The sequence below is a fragment of the Bufo gargarizans genome, chromosome 3 (genome assembly GCF_014858855.1).
Source record: "Bufo gargarizans isolate SCDJY-AF-19 chromosome 3, ASM1485885v1, whole genome shotgun sequence".
NCBI classification, from domain to species: domain Eukaryota; kingdom Metazoa; phylum Chordata; class Amphibia; order Anura; family Bufonidae; genus Bufo; species Bufo gargarizans.
In genome coordinates this window covers 199,278,084-199,298,363 of record NC_058082.1, presented here as the reverse complement: position 1 = coordinate 199,298,363, position 20,280 = coordinate 199,278,084, and the positions used below count along the sequence as shown (strand labels likewise).

The 20,280-nt window shown below is 43.9% G+C and overlaps 1 protein-coding gene across 1 annotated transcript in view; it reads right to left on the bottom strand.

Annotated features, from left to right (window-relative positions):
- The window catches only part of TUBGCP5 (tubulin gamma complex associated protein 5), a 67,222-nt gene extending 60,445 nt beyond the window's left edge, over positions 1-6,777 (bottom strand). Inside the window, exons 1-3 of the mRNA XM_044286095.1 lie at positions 6,606-6,777; positions 1,672-1,725; positions 1,486-1,594 (exon numbers count right to left, since the gene is read on the bottom strand). Of these exons, the coding sequence (XP_044142030.1) occupies positions 1,486-1,594; positions 1,672-1,725; positions 6,606-6,739 (297 nt within the window). The 5' untranslated portion in view covers positions 6,740-6,777. The remainder of the gene's footprint in view (positions 1-1,485; positions 1,595-1,671; positions 1,726-6,605) is intronic.
- Between the last annotated feature and the right edge of the window lie 13,503 nt (positions 6,778-20,280).

Below are 20,280 nucleotides of genomic sequence, written 5' to 3'. Positions count from 1 at the left end.
AATACATAAAGAGAATCAACAAGGTGAAAGAGGAGAGAATATTTAAAAGAAGAAAAACTGCTACAAGAGGACATAGTTTTAAATTAGAAGGGCAAAGGTTTAATAGTAATATCAGGAAGTATTACTTTACTGAGCGAGTAGTGGATGCATGGAATAGCCTTCCTGCAGAAGTGGTAGCTGCAAATACAGTGGAGGAGTTTAAAGAGGACCTTGTAGAGCGGCGCCCAGGGACCCCCCTGCACTTACTGCTATACCTGGGCGCCGCTCCGTTCTCCCGTTATTGCCTCCGGTATCTTCATAATTAGGCTCCACCCAGGGGAACCTGCCGGCGCCTCCTTCTCCCATGCTGCAGCGCTGGCCAATCACAGCGCTCAGCTCATAGCCTGAGAGGCTTTTTTCTCTCTCAGGCTATGAGCTGAGCGCTGCGATTGGCCAGCGCTACAGCATGGGAGAATGAGACGCCGGCAGGTTCCCCTGGGTGGAGCCTAACTATGAAGATACCGGAGGCAATAACGGGAGAACGGAGCGGCGCCCAGGTATAGCAGTAAGTGCAGGGGGGTCCCTGGGCACCGCTCTACATGCCTGTATAGTTAGTTTAGAAGTTTTATATTCTGGTGAAAGGTCCTCTTTAAGCATGCATGGGATAGGCATAAGGCCATCCTCCATATAAGATAGGGCCAAGGGCTATTCATAGTATTCAGTATATTGGGCAGACTAGATGGGCCAAATGGTTCTTATCTGCCGACACATTCTATGTTTCTATGTTCTCGTTTTAAAGGTCAGATTCTTATCTAAAAAAAATAAGACCTGGCTCACATCTCTAGTTGTTATACAGCTGGCTGATATAGCCCCCTGTCATGTCAATCAGCATGGAGTAGGAGAGGGAAGGCATTATTTGGGGGGGGGGGGGATGTGCTGTCAGGATACAGGTAGAGAAGAAAAGGTCCTCTCCCTGTGTAACTGTACATGACCCCAGGGGGAGAGGTAACATGGACTCCTGTGAATCAACACACATCCCTTCCATCAATCAGAGAGCATACTTGCATTTTCATTCACTGTATATTCCCATATACAATTGTTTTTTGTTTTTTTTATAACTAATTGAAAAAAAATCACAGTAATGAAAAAGTCAACACATCTCACGTCAACACCAAAAAAACGCACAGCTCCGTCGACAATAAAATAAAAAGCTTATGGGTCTCTGAAAGATGATGCATTAGTTTCCTTCTAAAACTTGTATTGTGCAAAAGTAGTAGAACATAAAAAACCTATACATACAGTATTTGGTATCACCATAATCATACAAAAAGGTAAGGTAACAGCGTCTTATAGTCTTAAAATCTGTATATTAGAACGTTGTAGAACTTATGATGATTAAAGGGGTTGTCTTTGACTCAGGTACTGATGAGAGGGGTCCGACTCCCGGCCGCCCTGTCAATCAGCTTCTTTGCATCTCTCAGAACATGATGAGACAATGACACTTACTTTTGTCCCCTCTGTGCTTGGAAGAGGAAGGTTCAAAAACTCCTCAGTAAGACGCTTCCAGCTCTCAGCTTTACTCAGATCTGAATGGATCACAAACTTTTCATAGATCCTGTAAAAAGAGATCTATCTTTATACTCCCTTCATAATAGCCCTTACTTGTGATATAAGGAATAAGGAACAAGTTACCCATCCAAGGTCCTGTGTATCTGGTGACTGCTGACATCAAGAAACCGATGGAATCTACAAGGAAGATAAAAGATAGACTGTTCACATCTCAGTCACACTGCAGAGGGTTATGCTTTACATGCACACTAGATGGACACCACCCAAACCTGCCAGACCAGCTGACCACTACTTCTGTATGGGAGCCCCCCTGACTCACGCCTGACAGTAGATGTCTGATATATAAAGGATCAGGCTTTTTGCTCTTTGGGAGATCATCCATGCCAGAGGTATCTGATGGAGGCTTACTCCCCTATCCCCATTCATAAAACAATCATGTTCAGCCCAGCCAAATATGCATGTGTATGGGGGGGGGGCAAGAGACGCAGCTGGCGGCTCATGTGTATGGGGGGGAAGGGGAAGAGACGCAGCTGGCGGCTCATGTGTATGGGGGGGGGGGGGAAGAGACGCAGCTGGCGGCTCATGTGTATGGGGGGGGGGGGGAAGAGACGCAGCTGGCGGCTCATGTGTATGGGGGGGGGGAAGAGACGCAGCTGGCGGCTCATGTGTATGGGGGGGGGGGGAAGAGACGCAGCTGGCGGCTCATGTGTATGGGGGGGGGGGGGAAGAGACGCAGCTGGCGGCTCATGTGTATGGGGGGGGGGGAAGAGACGCAGCTGGCGGCTCATGTGTATGGGGGGGGGGAAGAGACGCAGCTGGCGGCTCATGTGTATGGGGGGGGGGAAGAGACGCAGCTGGCGGCTCATGTGTATGGGGGGGGGGGAAGAGACGCTGCTGGCGGCTCATGTGTATGGGGGGGGGAAGAGACGCAGCTGGCGGCTCGTGTGTATGGGGGGGGGGAAGAGACGCAGCTGGCGGCTCATGTGTATGGGGGGGGAAGAGACGCAGCTGGCGGCTCATGTGTATGGGTGGAGGGGAAAGAGACACAGCTGGCGGCTCATGTGTATGGGGGGGGAGAGACGCAGCTGGCGGCTCAAGTGTATGGGGGGGAGAGACGCAGCTGGCGGCTCGTGTGTATGGGGGGGGAGAGACGCAGCTGGCGGCTCATGTGTATGGGGCTGGGGGGGAGAGACACAACTGCCAGCTCATGTTTACATATGTATGGACAAGGCAACATTCATTTGCGCCGACCTGTGAGCGGCCAAAGGTAATAGGACAAGATAAATTATCCTTCTAGAGCCAATCATACAGGACACAGGGAGACGTTCTGCTAGCCCTGTCAGTCAGAGGGACATCTCTCACTACAGACATTCCTTGTGGAAAGACACGGATCAGGTAAGAACTTTCTGGCATCTGGGTCATCACAACCTATTAATACACAGACCTTGTGCACGGACCTTTAAATTAAACTAAGGCTACTTTCACACTCGCGTTTAGTGCGGATCTGTCATGGATCTGCACAGACGGATCCATTCAGATAATACAAAAGTCTTCATCCGTTCAGAACCGATCCATTTGTATCATCTTTAACATAGCCAAGGCAGTGAAAGTCAATGGAGGACGGATCAGTTTTCTATTGTGCCAGAGAAAATGGATCCCTCCCCATGGACTTACATTGTGTGTCAGAACAGATCCGTTTGGCTCAGTTTCGTCAGACTGACACCAAAACGCTTCAGGCAAAATTATAAACAGGGGCACAGCAATAACTGAACTTAGCTCTTTAAGCACTCTTGGGTGTAATCCATCTGGACCCTGTAGCCTTGTTCACATTTACCTTACTTAACTTCTCTTGGACCATATCTACAGTTAGCCAATTGAGTATATTATTGGATGTACTAAAAGCCCCAGCACAACAGATATCAGCTACTTTATCTTCTTTTGTATATACAGAGCTAAAAACCCATTAAGTAACTTTGCCTTTTCCTTATCTTCAGTGATTACACCCTTTACGATTATTTAGGGGACCTACCTGCTCAGACCTAGGTTTTTTAGCATTTATATTTAAATAATTTTTTGGGATTTGTTTTGCTCTCTTTTGCCACCTGCTGTTCGTTTTGTATTTATGCTAATTTTATTTAGTTTTTACAGATTTGATTAAGCCCTTTGTAATCTTAGCTGACCCCTCAGATTTGTATTTTTTAAATGCCCTTTTTTTGTATTTTATTGCCTTTTTTTACAGTAGCGGTAAGCCATGGGGGGTTTAATTTTAGCCAATTATACTAGTTACCTAAAGGAATAATTTTTTTATTGCAATTACTCAATGTGGATTTAAAGCTTTCCCTTTTCTCCTCAGTATTATGTGGCAGTAGCTGTTCCCAGTCTATGCCCTGAAATGCTGCCCTCAACCCAGGGAAATTAGTATTTTTAAAATTCAGTGTCTTTACTCTCCCTGACAGAGTTTGCTTCTTATAGTTTACGGGGAATATAATTATATTGTGGTCACTATTACCTAATGTTTCTTGAACAGTAACATTTCCAACAAGCTCTGCATCATTAGAAATGACCAGATCCAACAGAGCATCGACCCTAGTCGGAGCTTCTACAAACTGGCCCATAAAGTGGTCCTGCAGCAAGTTGAGGAATCTTCTCCACTTTGACTGGGGTCATGATTCTGCCTCAACTGCAATGTCTGGGAAGTTAAAATCTCCCATTATGACCACTGTACCAGCCTGTGCAGCCCGCTCTATTTGGTTATACAGTTGTGATTCTATCACCTCTGTGATGTTAGGGGGTCTATAGATTACACCAAGTCTTTTTTTTGTGTGTTTATATCCCTTTGAGCTTCCACCCACAAGGTTTCAACATCCCCCCCATTCTCACCCACAGATCACTCCTCACATACAGGCACACACAATCACCTTTGCTATTGACCCGGTCTTTCTCTAAATAGTGCAAAACTCTCAATATTTACAGCCCAGTCATGTGAAGAGTCCAACCATGTCCCAGCCACACCAACTACCGTACATCTATGTGTTCTTCTAGTACCATAGCCTGCAGCTCTCCCATTTTGCTAGCTAGACTTCTGGCATTTGTGAAAATACATTTTAACCACTTCACATCTGGGCCTTTTCCCCTTCCTGACACAGCCTAATTTGTGTCACTTTATGTGGTAATAACTTTGGAACGCTTTTACTTATCCAAGCCATTCTAAGATTGTTTTCTCATGATACATTTTACTTCATGACAGTGGTAAATTTGAGCCCATAATATTTCACTGCTATTTATAAAATAATCCCACATTTTCTAAATTTCAATTTCTCTGCTTTAAAAACAGAATGTGATACTTTAAAATATTTATTACTTAACATTTCCCATATGTCTACTTTATGTTTGCAAAATTTTGAAAATGTCATTTTTTTTTTAGGACGTTAGAAGGCTTAGAATTTTAGAAGCAATTCTTAAAATTTTGACGAAAATTTCCAAAACCTACTTTTTAAAGGGCTTCTGTCACCCCACTAAATCGTGTTTTTTTTTTTGTTTACTTATAATCCCTACACTGCGATTTATGCATACATAATCTAATTAATCATTTTGGTTCAGTAGATTCTGTTAAAAAGATACTTTTAAAATATGCAAATTACCTTGCTACCAGCAAGTAGGGCGGCTACTTGCTGGTAGCAGCCGCATCCTCCGATCCTAAAGACGCCCCCTCCGCATATTGGTTGACAGGGCCAGGGAACGGGATCGTCCTCTGGCTAGCCCTGTCTGCTATCAAGATCTCGCGCCTGCGCCGTAACGGTATTCAGTCGGCGCAGGCGCACTGAGAGGCGGACGCTTGCTCAGCCGCTCCATCCTCAATGCGCCTGCGCCGATGACGGTTAGTATTTTCTTCGCTTTTTGTGTCTCCATATTTTTTCTATTTTTCTGCCGATCATCTTGTGCAGGGGCTTGTTTTTTGCAGGAAGAGTTGACGTTTTTATTGGTACCATTTTTGGGTACATATGATTTTTTGACAATTCATTATTACACTTTATAGGGCAAGGTGACCAAAAAATTGGTTGTTTTAGCACATTATTTTTTTTCTTTTTCTTTTTACAGCGTTCACCTGAGGGGTTAGGTCATGTGACATTTTTATAGAGCAGATCATTACGGACGTGGCAATACATAATATGTATACTCTTTTTATTTATTTATTTTACACAATAATAGCATTTTTGAAACAAAAAAAAATGATGTTTTAGTGCTTTTAGTGAGAGTCATAGCTTTTTTTAAAGCCACATTCTTATCAGTAAAATGAGGATTAAGCTATGATGAGGGTTAATAAAGAGAGCAGGGATAAGGAGCCAGTCAGCTCCCTATCTGACGGAGTGCAGAGAAAATTCAGATCCTGCTAGCAGAGCATCTCAGTACTGTAAAGAGAAAAGGGCTCCATATTTTTAATAAAGACCAATTGAAAAAAACTTTTACTTTTAGCTCAAAATGAGTACAATGCTCTAATAAAAAGAATGTACCCCCATAGGTGTACACAGCCTTTAAACTGCAACAAAAAGTGCACAATTTGGTGCATATCCTGTAGCTTTACAGAAATTATCTGCATCTAGCCCTGGGCATTGTGGGAAAGGGGGCATGGGCTGAGTTGCAACATTTAAGACCGTACGCAGGGCGCGTGATCCTAGCCTGGCGTTAGAACCCGCAATCTCTCGCTAGCGCTGTGATGAGAGTCACATGTATGTCCTGCAGGTACTAAGTCTGGGCTAGGATCACATGCCCAATGCACAGTGCCCGATCCCAGAAGTGGCAGGCGCACGAGATCGCGGCTCAACCCGGATAATCCCTTTACCTGGTCCGTCAGGTATCTATATTTCTCTATAGGAAGCAATAGCACAGCCCTTTACTGACAGCAAGCAGAGATCTTAATGGTAGTGAATAACACAAGTGCTATCAGAAAGCTGGAGACACCTCATTTACATAAACACTGAAGCCTCCCCCAGCATGATAATCAGGAAGTAACTGCTGGGACTTGTAGTCCGACAGCCCACAGCAGCTCAGGCACAGACCTGAAGTTGGACCAGGCGTACTGCAGCGCAAGCTGGTAGTTCTTCTCGCTCTCATCGCACAGGCCGCTCACACTGGAGATCAGCCGCTGGACATCTTTCTCCTGCTCTCTTTCAAAGCGGGTCCAGTGCGCCATGTCCCATACATTAGCAGACAGCCCAGCAACCGTCACCTGACCACGGATTGGACAGCGCCGAACCAATCACCGTTCTTCAATACGTAAGACAGCAGCCAATAGTAGTCGGTGGGGAACAGCACGTTTGCGTGAGGGGTGGAGCAACAGAAAGCGGGCTTCTGTGATTGGTCAAAAAACGGTGAACCTACTGAGCTGAAAAATAAACTACTTTATCGCCATCTGCTGGAGAGAAATGTGTAGCGCGTTCCTAATAAAAAAGAGTCCGCAATGCATATATTATATGTCATATTCAGGCAGAGACGTGAACAGCTAACAGTTCTATTCGTAATAGCCCACCCTCCCATCACCGTGTTTCTGTTCTGCTAGATGAAGCGCCGGATTCGGCACATAACTTAGGGTACTTTCACACTAGCGTTATTCTTTTCCGGTATTGAAATCCGGTTAAGGGTCTGAATACCGGAAAAAAACGCATCAGTTTTGTCCCCATGCATTCTGAATGGAAAACAATCCGTTCAGTATGCATCAGGATGTCTTCCATTCCGTCCCTTGTACGGTATTTGACCGGACAAAATACCGCAGCATGCTGTGTTATTTTTTCCGGACAAAATCCCAGAACACTACCGCGCTTGCATTGAAATTTTTTTAATGCCGGATCCGGTACCAAGTGTTTTGTAAAATTGCTGCATCGCCGGATCCTGTTTTCCGGTCTGCGCATGCGCAGTTCTTTCTAGCTTTGAGAGAATTAAATACCGGATCCGTTATTCCGGATGATACCGGATAGACAGATCCGGTTTTTCAATGCATAAGTCCAACGGATCCGGGAAAAAAAAGATATCCGTTTGCATACGGATTTCCGGATCCGGCAGGCAGGTCCGGCAACAAAACTGCCTGCTGGATTCTTCTAACGCTAGTGTGAAAGTACCCTTAGGGTCCATTCACACGTTTGGATTGCGGATCCACAAAACACAGACACTGGCAATGTGCGTTCCGCATTTTGCGGACTGCACATCGCCGGCACTCATAGAAAATGCCTTTTCTTGGCCGCAATTGCGGACAAGAATAGGACATGTTCTAATTTTTTGCAGAACGGAAGTGCGGATCCGCAAATTCTGATGCGAGCAGCATATTCCGGACCCATTAATAATGAATGGGTCCTCAGCTGTTCCGCAAAATTGCGGAACGGATGCGGACCCATTTTATGGACGTGTGAATGGCCCTTAGGGTCCAGCTACACGGCTATATGTGTCACGTGACACAAAGTGGTACGGCTACATAGTGACGTGTCACGTGACAAGAAAGTCAGGCGACATTTGATATATTGTATTTCAATGATGTCACTATGGGACATGCCAGATGTTCCGACCATGATGCAAAGGACACAAAAAAATCTGATGGATTTTTTGGGACTGTCACATTGCAGCATGTCCCATAGTCACACCATTGAAATTCATTACATGAAATGTCGTGCGACACGTTGCCATATAGCAATCCAGGCCTTATTGTCTGCTCATTTAGGTGGAATCCGCAAACCCTCCTTAACATCTGCCACCAGAGGGCAAAAAGGTAAATGGCTACAATGAAGGAAGAGGTAAGTCCGAGCCTGTCTAGCAGTAACTATACTAGTCACTAACCTCTGTGCAAAATACTGGAACATGCAAACTAAAATTATGCACATATGGGGTCATTTATCAACCTGGTGTAAAGTAGAACTGGCTTAGTTGCCCGTAGCAACCAATCAGATTCCAGCTTTCAATTTTGACAGCTCCTTTAGAAAATGAAAGGTGGAATCGGATTGGTTGCTGTGGGTAACTGAGCCACTTCTACTTCACACCAGTTTGATAAATGAGCCCAATAGTATTTACATAAAGGCAGCTGCAGTTACACGTGTGCACTCGGCCGCATGCGCACAAGTCATGTTTGCCTGTAATGGTGTACCCCCCGTGGCAGCACTGACCTATGACTATGAGAAAACTCATGGAGCAGGGTCACTGGAATAAGAAAATAAGTGTGTGTATGGTGAGGTATGCTTCATCTACATAACGGCGCTTTCTCATAAGCATTATATAGACACATTTTTGTTTCTGTATTATGGCAGAAAATCCCAGTCCAATCATGGATCTACTGACCCTAAAGGTCATGTGTCTGAAGATTTGTACCTATGAAACTGTCTGACCTGCTGAAAGCATCTGTGTTGATCCCATGTTCCCGCATTGCTGAGAAAAAGTTTTAATATATGCAAATGAGCCTCTAGGAGCAACGGGGGCGTTACTGTTACACCCAGAGATTCAGGTCTCTCTTTAACTGCCACGTCCTCTCCACTTTGACAGGGACAGGAGTGATGACATCTTCACTGCCTGGTCCTGTCTATCAGCTAGTTTCATAGGTAAAAATCTGCTGACAGATGATTGTGTTTTGGCCTTTGGAAAGCATGAGGTTGCAAAATTTTAAAGTGTGAACTTTTTTCTTTCATAGCTGCACCCATTTTTCCAGGCCTCGTCCCGTTTTGCATGGTAAACCACCCCCATCCCTACACCCCCTTTTAAGACTCTGAAAGTACTTGAGTGCCAAGGTTTAGTGCGCTGAAGTGAAGCCAGCAACAGAAAGCTGAGGATCTGAGGTAGAAAGAGAGACTGGGCGCCGCGCCTCAGTGCACTCATACCCTCATTTGCATAACGAATAATAGTCTTTTTTTTCTCGGGAATGCTCAGGAATCGGGAGCTGAATTTCACAAGACATTATATTAAAATGAAGGCCTAACTACAAACCAAATGAAGAAAAGAAGGAAGGAATTAACCCCTTTTCTACCAGCGCTGAACATATACTGCGCTGGAGCGAAGTACAAACATGGCGCCCACTCGCTCGTGCAGCGGGCGCCATGGCCGGCAATATTGCTGATCGTGGTCATTTAAGCCTTTAGATGCCGTGATCAAGTGAGATCACAGGCATCTAAAGGGTGAAAACCCAGAGAGAGAGAGAGACCCCGGGCATTTAAGCTGCACTTCTTATTTTGGCCAGCAGGTGGGAGGCCAACAGAAGAAATGAGCAATTCTGAACAATTAACGAATCTAAAAAAATCCATGATTGTTCAGATTTTGAAAAAAACATTGGATTTCGTAAGCTCAAATACGAGCTTCAAAATCATAAAAAAAAGTAAGAAAAAACTTAAAAAATATTTGAAAAAACTAAGTTTAAATCATACTTTCCGTATAATAAAAAATAAATAAATAAAAAATATTTCACCACTACCAAAAACACCCATACTATTAAAAAATAAAAATATTTTTTCTATACGGTGAATAGCGTAACGAAAAAAAAATCAAAATAGGCAATTGGCCATTTTTTCATCGCTTCTCTTACCCCCAAAAAGTTATAAAATTTGATCAAAAAGTCACACACACTCCAAAATGGTATCAATAAAAACTATAGATTGTCCTGCAAAAAATGAGCCCCCACACAGCTCAGTAGATTCTACACACCGAAATTACCAGTGCACAGCATACAACTAATCAAAATATATATTCTTTATTAATTTCATATCAAACAATAATACACAATATAAAATATAAAATCAGCAGCAGTGGGCTATACAAAGAAAAAAGCACAGTAAATACACTGCCTGTCCAAAAAATAAGTTGAGGAATAAATGTGGCGGGGAAAAAATCCTGAATGATCGTGATTGGCGATCACTTAAACTTTTGGTGAAATCAAATCAAAGAAAAAGAACTGTAGAAGTCAGGGCTATGTTTAATAGTGAAAGTAAGAGCATTTCCACACGTACAATGCGAAGGGAACTCAAGGGATTGGGACTGAACAGCCGTGTAGCCGTAAGAAAAGCACTAATCAGTGAGGCAAACCAGAAAAAAGGCTTCAATTTGTTAGGGAGCATAAAGATTGGACTCTGGAGCAATGGAAGAAGGTCATCTGGTCTGATGAGTCCAGATTTACCCTGTTCCAGAGTGATGGGTGCATCAGGTTAAGAAGAGAGGCAGATGAAGTGATGCACCCATCATGCCTAGTGCCTACTGTGCAAGCCTGTGGGGGCAGTGCTATGATCTGGGGTTGCTGCAGTTGGTCAGATCTAGGTTCAGCAACAGTATGTGCTCCAAGAATGAGGTCAGCTGACTACCTGAACATACTGAATGACCAGGTTATTCCATCAATGGATTTTTTCCTCCCTGATGGCATGGGCATATTCCTAGATGACAATGCCAGGATTCATCGGGCTCAAATTATGAAAGAGCGGTTCAGGAAGCATGAGACATAATTTTCACACATGGATTGGCCACCACAGAGTCCAGACCTTAACCTCATTGAGAATCTTTGGGATGTGCTGGAGAAGGCTTTGTGCAGCAGTCAGACTCTACCATCATCAATGCAAGATCTTGGTGAAAAATTAATGCAACACTGGATGGAAATAAATCTTGTGACATTGCAGAAGCTTATCGAAAGAATGCCACAGTGTATAACTATAAAAAAGTTATGGGGGCCAGAATATGGTGATATCAAAAAATGTTTTTTCCTCTAAGTTTTTGTTTTTTTTTACATTATTTAGACATAAAAACCCTATACATATGTGGTATTGTTGTAATCTAACCCAGAGAAAGAAGGGCATGGGTCAGTATTTCCGCAAAGGGAACCCAGTGGGAATAAAACCCTTAAAACGGTGGAGGAATTGCATTTTTATTCCCTCTTCCCACTACATTGTATGCCAAATTAAATGGTGGCATTAGAAAGTACAACTTGTACCGCAAAAAATAAGCCCTCAAACAAGAATGTGAACGGAAAAATAAAACAGCTCAAGGAAGATAGGAAAGAAAAATGAAAACTCAAAAATGAAAAAACCTCAGGCATCCTAAGGGTTAAAAGTTCTTATCCTACAGTTGTAAATGTTGTAAATGTATCATCAGCTGAGCTTCTTCACAGACGATAGCTTTAGCGCCGCATACCGTTCACGCGCTGTGAGACAAAACTGTGAATTTTATCACTGCATACAATTGCTTCTCTTCATGTTAATTGCCTTTTTATTGAAAAATATAAAACTGATGTAAATTACTGCATGCTACATAATACCTGGTACCACTGTACAGATTCACATGCTGAATAAACAGTTATGTCTTGATATGCAGATAAGGACTAGTGCTTAGTAGGAGAGACTGTGCCAGACTGCACAGGTGACCAGAAGAAGATGCTGAGACAAAGACACTCTGCCACAGACTCTGAGTCACCATACAGACAGATACTGTATTTTTTGCCCTATAAGACGCACCTAGGTTTTAGAGGAGGACAAAAGGAATAAATATTTTTGATTACACCTCAGGTCAGACCACCAATCAGACCCCCAATGTTAATCAGACCTCAGCTAACAGCCCCAATCGGACCCCCAATGTTAATAAGACCCCAACAAGACCTCAGATCAGACCCCCAATCAGACCTCAGCTCAGACCCCAATGTGATTGACCCTCATATCAGCCCGCATTGCCACATATCAGCCCCCATTGCCTCTCATATCAGCCCCTAGCAGCCCCCATTGCTTTTGATTTTAGCCCCATTGCCTCAAATCATCCCCCAACAGCCCCATATTGCCCCAAATTATCCCCCAGCAGCCCCATATTGCCCCAAATCATCCCCCAGCAGCCCCATATTGCCTCAGATTACCCCCCAGCAGCCTCATAGTGCGCATAGTGCCTCATATTACCCCCCCAGCAGCCCCATAGTGCCTCATATTACCCCCCCCAGCAGCCCCATAGTGCCTCATATTACCCCCCAGAAGTCTCATAGTGCCTCATATTACCCCTCCAGCGGCCCCATAGTGCCTCATATTACCCCCCCAGCAGCCCTATAGTGCCTCATATTACCCCCCAGCAGCCTCATAGTGTTTATAGTGCCTCATATTACCCCTCCCAGCAGCCCCATAGTGCCTCAGATTACATCCTCCAGCAGCCCCATAGCGCCTCATGTTTTATAAAATAAAAAACCCACTTACCTCTCCTGCTCCTGGACGCCGCCGCTCCTCATCTACATCAAAATCCTCTTCCTCCTGCTGTCAGCTATGCTGTGAACTGGCACGCACAGCGTGAGGTCACAGTGCACCCTCACTCTGTGCACATCCCTGCACAGCCGACAGCCGAGGACCAGGAAGCGGTAAGTACAGAGCCTTCACCGCTTCCTGGTTCTCTGGGGCTAATGAAGCGCTTCCATAATGTAAGTGCTTCATTAGTATTCGCCCCATAAGACGCAGGGGCATTTCCCCCCCGCTTTGGGGGGGGGGGGGGGGAATGTGTCTTAGGCCTCATGCACACGGCCGTTGTTTTGGTCTGCATCCGAGCCGCAGTTTTGGCGGCTCGGATGCGGATGCATTCACTTCAATGGGCTGCAAAAGATGCGGACAGCACTCCGTGTGCTGTCTGCATCCGTTGCTCCGTTCCGGTCGTGTGCATGTAGCCTTATGGGGCGAAAAATACGGTACTTATCCTTTGTGCAATACTATTAGGGAGGCGTCTGATTGGTTTTAAATGTATTCTGCAGCAGGACAATGATCCAAAAAATACAGCCAATATCATACAAGGGTTTTTCCAGGCTCCTGATATTGATGTTCTATCCTCAGGATAGGTCATTAATATCTGACCGGTGCGGGTCCAACACCTCACACTAGAACTAGTACTTTGAATAAAACAGGAAGCACAGCACCGTTCAAAGTGTAGTGCCATACCAGGTTACTGAAGTTCAGCTTCCATTCCCAGAGGCTGCAGGGAAAAGCTGATCAGTGGGGGTTTGGGTGCTGGACCCGCACAGATAGGATATTAATGTCCTTTCCTGAGGATCGGTCATCAATTTCAGGAAAACTCCTTTAAGAAATAGCTTCAGTGTAAAGAAAGAAAAAGATGAACAAAGAGTCCTAGAAATGATGATATTGTCCACACAGAGCCTTGATCTCAACATCATCAAGTTTGTCTGGGATTATCATGCTTGTTATAACTGTTCTACATATGAGACTCTGCACAGTAACATGATAGAAATAATTACAGGTCTTGTTACAGCAGCAGAAATATGTTACAAGTTCTCCCTGCGATGAGAAACTATTGCCTCCCTGCATACAAGCAAAAATGCAGAACAAGACTAAGCCAAATATTTGCAACAGAAATATAAGTAGCTGTAAAAAGATAGCATCAGGAAAGAATATGCAATGTAATATTACAAAAACAGTACCATCCCTAGACAAACATGTACCTCTACCAACAGGATGGGTATTGGCCTGTGGAAATACTAGTTACACGTACATACCGGCCAATATTACAGAGGATCCCCGTACAATAGCTAGGCTAACATTCACAATGATACCACTAGTCCCAGCAATGCAGACACGACACACGAGAGACACTTCCCTAAAGCTACCGGAAAATTGTGACTACAATGTGAATCTCCTCTCTAGATCAGAATACATGAGTACCAGGGTTGGCCAGATATAACCACAGGACAATATCAAAACTTGCCTGTTTTATGGTAAAACAGATAAATGTCACTAGTGCAATTCTGCAAGATGTACTGCTGGATATACAATCATATAAAAAGGCTATCTTGCAGAATAGGGCAACTATTGACTATTTATTGCTTCAGCATGGTATAGGTTGCTCAGCGTTCGCAGGGATGTGTTGTTTCAATTTATCAGATCACTCCCGTGGAATAAAAGATAAAATAGGCCAACTAGAAGAGATGATAAAACATATAAAACAAGATGTTGACCAAGGATGGTGGGACTGGCTTTTTGGCTGGATACCTGACTTTGGTCAAATAAGGTATGTTTTAGGAGTGGCACTCGCCGTGGTTGCTGCAATAGTGTGTCTCTGCTGTTGTCTACAGTGTGTGCCCTCCCTTCTTGCCATATGTCAAAAAGTGGCCGAAAGAGGGGTACACTCAACATTCCTCTATACTCCGGTAGAGGTGGAAGAGGCAAACACAACCTCAACAAAGCCTGAGGATTATACTCCTGAAGGGTATATGGAATATCTAAAGGCTTACAAGCAAACTAAGGGAGAAAAGAGAAATAACCATATAGTATAAAATATATAAGGTTCTAAGAGGGGATTGAAAGGATATATGTAACTCTATTTTGTCTGCTTTAAAGGGAACCTGTCACCGTGATTTTGGGTATAGAGTTGAGGACATGGGTTGCTAGATGGCCGCTAGCACATCCGCAATACCCAGTCCCCATAGCTCTGTGTGCTTTTATTGTGTAAAAAAACTGATTTGATACATATGCAAATTAACCAGAGATGAGTCCTGTATGTGAGATGAGTCAGGGACAGGACTCACCTCAGGTTAATTTGCATATGTATCAAATCTGTTTTTTTACACAATAAAAGCACACAGAGCTATGGGGACTGGGTATTGCGGATGTGCTAGCGGCCATCTAGCAGCCCATGTCCCCAGCTCTATGGCCAAAATCCTGGTGACAGGTTCCTTTTAACAATGTGTATTGTAAAATCATCTAGTCCATGCACAGTTTCAAATTCCCACTCTGAGGAATTTAAGAGACTTCCTCTGTCTGTGGACAGTTTCAAGGGACCCTTACATTCCTTAGTAAAAAAAGCAGTCACACCTTATAAGGTCATCCCAGCTTAATGCATACTAAGCATAGATGTGTCTACACGGGATTGGTTGATGATGTTACTATGTAAATTATACTCTCTGCTTCTTTAAAAGGCTGAACTGAGGGGCAATAAAATCAGAGTGAATTGGAGCAAGGCACGTGTTTGGTGTTAAATCTGATTCACCCTCCTGGTACCAGAAAATACTTAATTCAAGCTTACCACCGAAAGTCTGGTGTCAGGGACACCATAGGCAAAGAGTCCAAATTGCCTAACAGTATCTAGTAGAACTGATGCAGTTTTGAAGGTAAATGGTGGTCACACAAAATATTAATTTTGATTTCTCTTCTCTTCATTCCCTTTACATTTTGTTAATCGATAAAAATAAACTATTAACACTTCAATTATTTTTTTTTACTTTTTATTTGCTGTGCAGCATTTTTTCCACCTAGCATTTCTTCCTACCCACCTCAAAAATTCTGCACAGTGCTTGAGGAGCTCTGTAGTTGGATTTCATCAGCCAAGTAAGTCTGGCGTCTGGCTCTGCCTGTGAGAGAGACAGATGTCTGTGAGACTATGTGAAGCTCAAGTCAGAAAAGAGCATTTTTTTCCAGGAAAAATACATACTGTAATTCCTGTGGTGTTGTGAAGCTGCCAAAGAACAGCGATTGTGCCAGAAGACTTGCCCTGACAGAAAGAGAACAGATATTGATAGACTGTCTCGGATCACAAGGTTGTGCGCATTAGCAAAGCTAAGTTTGTTTAGGGCAAAAGACTACTGTGGAGAGGGAACTGCTAAGAGTGCCCCCCACATTTCTATAATGCACTGGCCAACTGTTTGTTGATCTGCACCCCTCAGCCCGGGACTGCAGTTCTGATTGTTAGAGTGTTGCATGCCTATGATCATCTTGGAAAGTGTTTAGTATGAGACTCAGGGACTACTACTACCATCACTGCTGCCTATACACAGCTATTAGGAAAAGTGAACTCTGTGAAATACCTCAGAACCGTGCCTGTTGCTGCTGTTTATACTGTAAGTCTCATCATCCTTAGTAAAGTGCCTTGTTATCACTAAATTGGCCCTGGTTATTGACTCCACAATCGGTCCACTGGCCCCTGCACCTGCCCTCCTGCCTTTCACCCTCCCAACTGATCACAATCAAGGGCACCCCAAATACCAACAGGCAGGAGTCCCAATACCAGGGAGTACACTAAGGGAAGAAAGGGTGTGCCATCCATTAACTGCATAAATCCAGGGAGCGCAAGAATGGAGATTGCCACAGTGAACTGTGAGTACTTGGCCTCGTCCCTACAAGAGTCTCTGAGAGCCATCATCCTTGTAGATGCTTCTGAGGCAGAGACTTGAGACCAAGCGTTAAGAGAGCAGTTCATAACAGGTGCTGCTACAGAGACTCAGAAAAGTAAATTAAGTCCCTTTCTTGGACTTGGACTGACTGTCAGCATCCTAGGGATGAACCACAAGCCTGAACCTGCCAAGAGTGTTAATTCATCACCTAACCTGCATCCTGTACCAGCAGAAATCAGCCATGCCATCGATCAAGTTCCTGTTCCAGAAGCAGTCACTGCCCTAACTGACCAAGTCATCTTTCTAACCGAAAGCATGTAGAAGTTAGGGAAGCAGAGAAGCCCTGAATACTACCATTGACTCTAGGTAGGCTGCCTACAAACCGATATGATGAGCAAAGTAGGTATCTGCCACACAGATATGCTAGTAGTTAAAAGTGCGTGCAGATAGGTATCTGCCACACAGATATGCTAGTAGTTAAAAGTGCGTGCACTATAGCAATAGATGCAAATTGCAAAAATAACATATGGACTAGGCCCTCACTCTAATGATAAAATCTCAGACTCTTAGCCAATATATTTTGATAAAAACATCTGTGCCCACCTACCCAGTGCCACGGTGGTCTCAGTCAGGCAGGTCCTGCTCTAAACCTACCTATGCTGTTATGCATCTATATTCAGGAGAGCAGACCCTGCACATATGTGCTTTGATCAAAATATATTGGCTAAGAGTCTAAGATTTTATTATTAGAGTGAGAGCTTGCATCTATTGCTATAGTGCATTATTTTCTGTGGCTCTATAAATGTAGCCATGCACATCTGCATATTTACCATCATATCGTGCATCTTTTGTATCTTTTTTCCCCTGTGATTTAGTTAAAAGGGCGTCCCCCAAGGCCACGGACCGTACCTTGGGAGGATGAATTTTAGGTCCAGAAGAACCAGGTTTGATACCCAGGTATATGGGACCCCATCCTGAAGTGGTCCTCTGTATAAATGAAGTCACTACCATTCAACAAGCTGCATGAAAAATATTGGGACAGTCAACAACTAATGCAACCACCAGAATCCTGGGTGAACATTATGGCCAGTAATGGCAAGCCCGTACCTGTGGATAGGTTCTGGGAAGTGACTCTACAAGTCGGAGAAACCAGACTCCCACAATAAGGTGTCCGTTGTTGTGCAAATCCAAGACAATAACACCTCTAACAGTTGTTATACTTGGCATGAAAGTTCTTAGAAATTGCTATGGAGAAATGCACTACATCGGTCTTTGCCTACAGCTCTTAACTGAACCAGGAAAGTGACCCAGCAGACTATTAGAATACTGTCTCCTCAACAAAAGTTTGGTAATCTCAAAGATACACAGCCAGTAGTGTTCTAACCTGGCACAGAGACTCTGCTGTGGTGCCTTACCTGTATGGGCACCTAAGGTCAAGACTACTAAGCCTTAGTGGAACCCATCCACCTGGAAGAGCCTTCTGGTCTTAGCAGCAAGGTGCCTAATGACAGTCTCCCAAGAAAGTGTACCAATCCATCTCTTGAACCCATGTAAGTAACTATCAAGTAGAATTTAAAGGGGTTGTGTTTCCTATATTGATAACCTATTTTTAGGACAGGTCATCAATATCAGATTGGCGGGGGTCCAACTCCTGGCACCCCCGCCAATAAGTGTAAGCACTGCATTCTCTTCACTGTTTACCTGCTCTCTGTCAGTATTGCAGTGGCGAGCAGGTGTAGATGTGCTCCTCTGTCCGATACACTTGAATAAGAAGGAGCAGTTGTAGCTACACTCCATCCCACTGATTAGGACACACAAAACCTGTCCTAATCATACAGTAGCACCAGTTACTTCCAGACACTCAGCTAAAGAGCTGCCTCATCCTCCTCTCTGCTCTAGTTGTTAAGGATTATGATCCTCAATACAGATGATAAGAACTTCAGCAGAAGAATGGAGGAATGGAGTTCATAAGAAACAGCGGAAGTAAAGAGAGGACGGACAGAACAGACTGCGGTAATGTGAGGTTGTGGTAATGTAGCCGACTACATACAAGTGCTGCTACTCATTAGCCACACCAGGTAACAGTTGTCAGATGACAGTTGGGAAGAGGTAGAGATGCCATCTTTCTACACCAGATTTGCCCAGCAGTACACAAAAAGAGTTAAAAAAAAAGATCTGAAGACCATCAGTTCACAACCACAATCCAGTCCTGAACCACCACTTTTCATAAAAATAGGCCAACTGCTCCAAAGAGCTCTAGATCTCCTAACCAATAAATGTCTTCACTGAAACCACCATCAGATACTGATTCTCCTGGATTGGAATGAGGCAAGATATCGAAACCTGGTCCTGTGAATGTCCAACTTGTGCATTAGAGGAAAGAAGCACGGCCAGAAGGTTCTTCTACATCAAATTGTAAGCAAAAGACACCATAGAAACCATAGCTATTAACCACATCAAGCTAGAACCTAGTCAGTCATCATCATCATAGACGACTACAAAAAATTTGTAGTTGCTGTACCTGTCTGAGACTTGACTGCCAGAACCACTGTAGCTGCCTTGTGGAAGTCCTATGTTGCCCTATGGGCATCCAGACCAAATTCTAACTGACTAAGGCTCTGCCTTTAAATACATGCTGTTTCAAAAACTGCGCTTTTTGTATAGCTGTCAAAAACTGAGAACTACTGTTTATCACCGTCAAGGCAATGGCCTATGGGAGAAAATGAAACAAACTCAACATGCTAAAAGCTGTGTCACCTCACAAAAGAAGCAATTGGCTGATGCTCCTACCAGAACTGGTATACCTTTACAACAATACTATCCACTTTTCCACTAGGTATACCTTTTACTATCTAATGTTTCGTTGACAATAGAATCTACCTGGTAACATTGCCCTGGATGTGTCAGTACTAGATGCCATGAACCCACTAACTCAAACTGAATGAGTCAAGGAACACCAAAGACGTTTAGAGGCACCCAAAGAGATTGTTGACAGTCGACAGACACAGGACTACGACCGAAATGCCAAAGCTGAACCACTCAAAATTGGAGACCAAGTCTGGCACAAGAATAACCCCTATTCCAGTAAGTTTCATAGTAAGTGGGAGAAAGAACCCTATATAGTGATTGCATTCCACATCCAGGTTCAGACATCTATGAAATTACCCAAGAAAGCTGAGGTGCCCAAATTTTCCACTGCAACAGACTAAAGCAGTGGTGGCGAACCTATGGCATGGGTGCCAGAGGCGGCACACAGAGCTCTTTCTGTGGGCACCCGCACCCTGGAAATAGTCTATGGTGTACAAATATGCCTTAGACTTTTCCTGCAATTGATCAGCACAGGGCACACTATGAACATCACTGATAGGGCATTGAATGTAGGAGGCTATTATAGCTAAATGATAAACTACATGGAAGATATACTATATTGGACTGTAGTGTTCGGGTTAAATTGCTGTGTTGGCACTTTGTTATAAATAAGTGGGTTCTGGGTTGCAGTTTGGGCACTAGGTCTCTAAAAGGTTCACCATTAATCGACTAAAGCTATGCCTAAAAGAACTTTTTCCTGAACAGATCCTGGAAGTGGAAAAGTCACCAGAGCTGCCCAAGCCACCTGTCCTTGATCCAGCACCTGGACAAGCATCCGTGCC